The sequence below is a fragment of the Aethalodelphis obliquidens genome, unplaced genomic scaffold (assembly GCF_003676395.1).
Source record: "Aethalodelphis obliquidens isolate GAN/ISIS:26980383/991018 unplaced genomic scaffold, ASM367639v1 scaffold6, whole genome shotgun sequence".
In the NCBI taxonomy this organism is placed as follows: domain Eukaryota; kingdom Metazoa; phylum Chordata; class Mammalia; order Artiodactyla; family Delphinidae; genus Aethalodelphis; species Aethalodelphis obliquidens.
Genome location: NW_020837950.1, coordinates 7,975,310 through 7,980,171, shown reverse-complemented (window position 1 = coordinate 7,980,171; position 4,862 = coordinate 7,975,310). Strand labels below are relative to the sequence as shown.

Here is a 4,862-nt window from a genome sequence, read left to right as displayed (position 1 = left end):
AAGGGAAGGGAAGGGAAGGGAAGGGAAGGGAAGGGAAGGGAAGGGAAGGGAAGGGAAAGGAACATAAAAAGTGGTCCTTGATTTCCTTGATTACAGAGCATCTTAATTAGCTCTTTGAGAAGGTAAATACTGAAATTTTGATGATTTCTAACTCAACACATTATTCCAAATTTCAACTGAATTAGACCAGAATAAACACTGGACTCTGGCTGCTAGGATTTAAATATTACCTTTGTTAACAGGCATCTCCTATTCCTGTAAAAATCATTTCAAACAACTGTGAAGTGAGTACAAAAGCCTCCTTTAGAATGACTGGCAACATTCTTGGTCATTTTCCCCTTCTTTTGCTTTCCAACTCTATGTATTATATTTCTGCCTGTAATGCTAGTCCCATGGTAGGATGTATCCTGAACCAAGTAGAGTGCTTAGCAAACAGGACTCCTGGAGTCTGACTGCCTGGGTTCAAATCCCGATTTTATAATCTTAGGCAAATCATTTCACATTCTGTGCCTCAGTTTCCTCATCTGTAATATGAAGACAATAATAGAACTCATAAGGTTATGATGAATTAAATTAGCTGAAATAAATAAAGCACTTAGGTTAGCGTGGGGCACACAAAAAGTGATCAATGAGCATTAGCTAAGTATCTGTATGCTCTTCTCTTCCCGAGACTGACACTGAAGCATTCTAGACACCTTCCTCACACCCTGAAACAGCATCTTCTCTATTTGCAAATTGTTGTCTCCCAGTCTGCCACTTCCTCAGAGAAAACAACATTAATAGGAAGTCAAGAGTTTGTATTCCTTCTGTGCTGATCATCTCTAGCTTTTTCCCATTTTGGTTTCCCTGGAACACCCAGACTGACTTTGACAACATCCCACCCACCCTTTGTTTTCCTACCAGGAGAATCTCCACTACACCCATGCCTGGCTTGGCTTTCCGTCTCTAAGCCATGAAGCAATGGCCACACCTGGTCCATATACAACCCCTCGGAATGCTCACTAATTCTTCAATATTCCCCTTCTCACCACGTATACATGGGGTTATACAATTCCAACCAGCCTGAAGAGGCTTGTCTTTACTTAGATGATATTGTGTTAAGATACGGCATGGCCTCCAGCTTGGGAAAAATATTTAACTGTTTCTGAGACAACAGGACTTAACATTCACCTTCCAATGTAAATACAGAAGATCACTGTTAGAAGACTCAGTTATACTTTCTGTGGTTTCAGAATTATGTCTGTTGCACAGAGTCAGTTTTCTGTCGCATCACATAATCAATAGGTACGTATTTTATTAGAGGCTTTGTTTTTCCAAAACTGTATGGACTTCCATCATGAGGGTCAATTGATGTTCCTTTCCTTTTTCAGTCTGATCCCTGGGGGAATGGGCTTGTATGACATTCCCAGATCCTGGCTCAGCCAGCGGGTACACATAATGATGTGCCATTAACTATGCTTGAAACACTAAAGGAATTGCAGGTCTAGAGATTCAGAAAAGCTGATAATTCAGTATCTATCTGTTCAAGTCCTGCTGAAACATTCAAAGGGAGTTTTCCAGTTGTTGTCACCTTTCTGCAGAAACAGCTATTTCTTGCTCTAAATAATTGGAATAGATTTCCCATTTCAAAAGCTGGAAACTGCAGTGGGAAAATACAGCCTAGAAAACTGGCTGCAGTCATTGGAAATAATGCCTATCTGAATGACTGGATAGTTAAGTTGTTTTTTTAATGAGAAAACTCCATCTTGTTCATCCTAAAATAAGAAAACTTGGTTAAAAATATAAATATCTTCATTCATAAGAAGTACATTCAACCAGCTTTCAGATCACTACACCATTCATTGAGCATAACAAGTGTTTTAAAATGAGCTCTCATACTGAGGAGGAGGGAATGGGGCAGGGGACAGGGAGAGAGAGACTAATTGATTATAACTAGCTGCTGGATTCCTATGTCTTTTGCCAGTATGATGAACATCTTATTCTGATTTGGGGTACATTTTAATTGAACTATTCACTGTATGAATAAAAGATCAAGTTTCTGGAGTTATTTGATGCACACTTGTAAATCACTGACCTGACTCCATGTTTTATGTACCTCATAAAAGTACCACAGCTAATATGCCCTTTTCTAATTCCTGAGACTTGCAGTGTGGGTTGGAATTTACCACATCCAAATCAGGACTTGGATTTAAATGCTAAGCATCTGAAGTAGGCCAGGCCATCAACCTAATGCAATATAATCATAACTTGCCCTCACTTGGTTATATTAATTTCCATCTCCTTGTCATCTTGATTTCTGGTCAACATTGATATGTGCAGTCAAATGGAGAAAGAAAATTGGGTGGGCTGGGGTGGGGGGAGAAGGCTGTGGTTTGAGTCCCTGCTTAAGGAGACAGCTTTGTCTCTCTTTTACTGGACTTTTCAGTTTCGTTTAGTCTGAAAATGTGGATTGTGGATGCTGCCCAGGTGCTTATTCCATCTGGAGAAGAGAAGGGAGAAAAGAAACAGCAGACCACTGGATCCCTTCAATAAAACAGGAGCACAGAGCTGAAAAATCCTATTAGATAGCTTTCATGTGGATTATATATTTTGAGTTACCATCCTGTAATACCTTCATGCTCAAACTACTCCCTGGGCCATCATACACTTTTCTGTTTTTTCTCGACCTTCCAAACTGTAAATCATAAATGAAATAAAATTAACTTCTTTTTCTGTTGTTGGACTCAGCAATGATTGAGCCAATTCTAGACAGCTTTATCCTTTTCCCCCATTTTTCTTATAAATATTTTAAACACATTTAAGTTGCCTGGTGATAATATTCAGATAGATAGGTAGATAGAGGTATGGATTGCTTTTCATGTTAAGATGTTCTTATGGCAATTTGACTAATGCTAGACAACATAGACTAGGGGCATGAATGAGATAAAATTCCAGATATTTAATTTCTACGGTTTTAAAAACATTGGTTACCAATTCCTTTCCCTATCGCTTTAGAGCAGTGGTTCAGCACGAGTAGTAAGGATGTAGCTTGTGAAAACGGCACCTATCTGCTTGTGTCTGCAGGAGTCATCAGCCCATAAAAACAACATCCAAATTGTCTTGGGTGTAGTTGAAACGGAAGAGTTCCCACTGCCTGTTGTATTTATTCTGTTTTTTCCTCCTTATTCTGGAGTTTTCAAGGTACTTACCTGTGTTCGAAAAATAAACTTCAAGAATTAATAAATTTGAAGTATTTCTTATGTGGTTATTTGCCCTAAACTTGTTGGAATGGCACAGTAACCACACATCCCAGTTTGCCTAAGATGATCCCGTTTATTCTTATTGTACCAACATTGTTATTAATAGCACACATTTTACTCTCAAAAATGTCTTGATTTTACAATAAATTATATGCCCCTAGTCTAATCCAACAACCTTGGACTAGTAGCCTAACCCCATTTTTTATGAGCTGTGTGACCTTGGAAAAATTCCTTAATTTCTCTGTCCCTTCTCACAGTTCACTAATGTAAAAGAACATCTAAAGAAGCAACTGTGTAACCAAATGCATGTTTAAGTGACTCGGCAATGGTGTCCATTGCTTCTGCAAACTATAGTTATATGAAAAAATAACATATATATTATAATGGTTTTACTTTAACACACACTTTCCTGCACATTATCACAATTGTTCTTCAGACAATTCTCACGAAGCAGGTATTATTAACATCCTTATTTCTCAGTTTAACACACTCAGTTGGGGAAGTTGTCTTTCCCAATGTGACAAAAAACAAATGCCAGAGCCAGATTGAACCAAATTCTTCTCATTCTAACTGCCCTATTTGGGGCACTAGTAGAGGGTAAATACTAAATTCTTAATCATTTTTAAATTTATTTTCAACTCAAGTTGAATTGTCAACTCAAATAACTAACACATTCTGAACTACATTTATCTCGATTTCAGTTAGGAATTGCTACACTGTATTATAATAGCATATTTAATTGTCCCCCTCTCCAACATAAATTTTTTAATTTTGTGAGGGAAAAGATTATAGATTTCTTCTTTATCTTTGGGTTTATAGTGCCTTTCTTAATTTCCAACACACATGCAGGCACTCAGTAAATGTTTATTAAGTTGAATAAAATCGGTTTCTTGAGCAGTATCCTGGGAAATATCAGGTAAAAGGAAAATGTTTTCTGTTTGTTCAGGGCCTGTATTCATGCTCCCGGTTAAGTGATGTTTTGAAAAGAGGAGACAAGTCTTTCACCTGAGGCGACAAGTCTTTCACCTTGATCGCCTGAGGCGATCAAGGCCATTCATGGGAAACTGAATTCATTTCTCTGCCCTTTCCTAACATTTCTTCTTGGGCATTTTACTGAGATACAGCGGGGAGAGGTTTTGCTTCCCTCAAGGGAAACTCCCTACCTGAAACTCCCTGTCAAAATATTATGACTTCTTAAAATGAGAACATATTTTCTCAGTGTCAAGTACTTACTTTCTAGATCCATAAAGATTTCCATAGGCATTAGAATCATTATAACTCTGCTCCTGATTTTCAATGTTATAATTAGATTGGTAAAAGTCGGAGTCAAATTGTCCCAAGTTTGACATCCTGAAAAATAAGAGTGAAAAATGCAGAAGTTTAGGAGTCAATAAAGGTTCCCTTGAGGTATTTACGAGGATTAATAGATGCTGTGATTATGGCAGGATTCCTATTAGAGAACAAGGTAGTCTTTGAATGGGGGAAGGGTGTGGAAATGTATGCTAGAAAGTCATTTACAAAACCTATATCTTCAATTCCCTTTTCTGAAGTTTTCACTCACTAGGACTGTGACTTTGACTAAATTGACTTTAACTGATCTGAAAAAAACACATTCTTCACCTA

General features: G+C 37.7%; 1 protein-coding gene across 1 annotated transcript in view; it reads right to left on the bottom strand.

Annotated features, from left to right (window-relative positions):
* Nucleotides 1–4,589, bottom strand: part of YIPF7 (Yip1 domain family member 7) — a 20,596-nt gene extending 16,007 nt beyond the window's left edge. Inside the window, exon 1 of the mRNA XM_027102804.1 lies at nucleotides 4,473–4,589. Within this exon, the coding sequence (XP_026958605.1) occupies nucleotides 4,473–4,588 (116 nt within the window). The 5' untranslated portion in view covers nucleotide 4,589. The remainder of the gene's footprint in view (nucleotides 1–4,472) is intronic.
* Nucleotides 4,590–4,862: the final 273 nt, after the last annotated feature.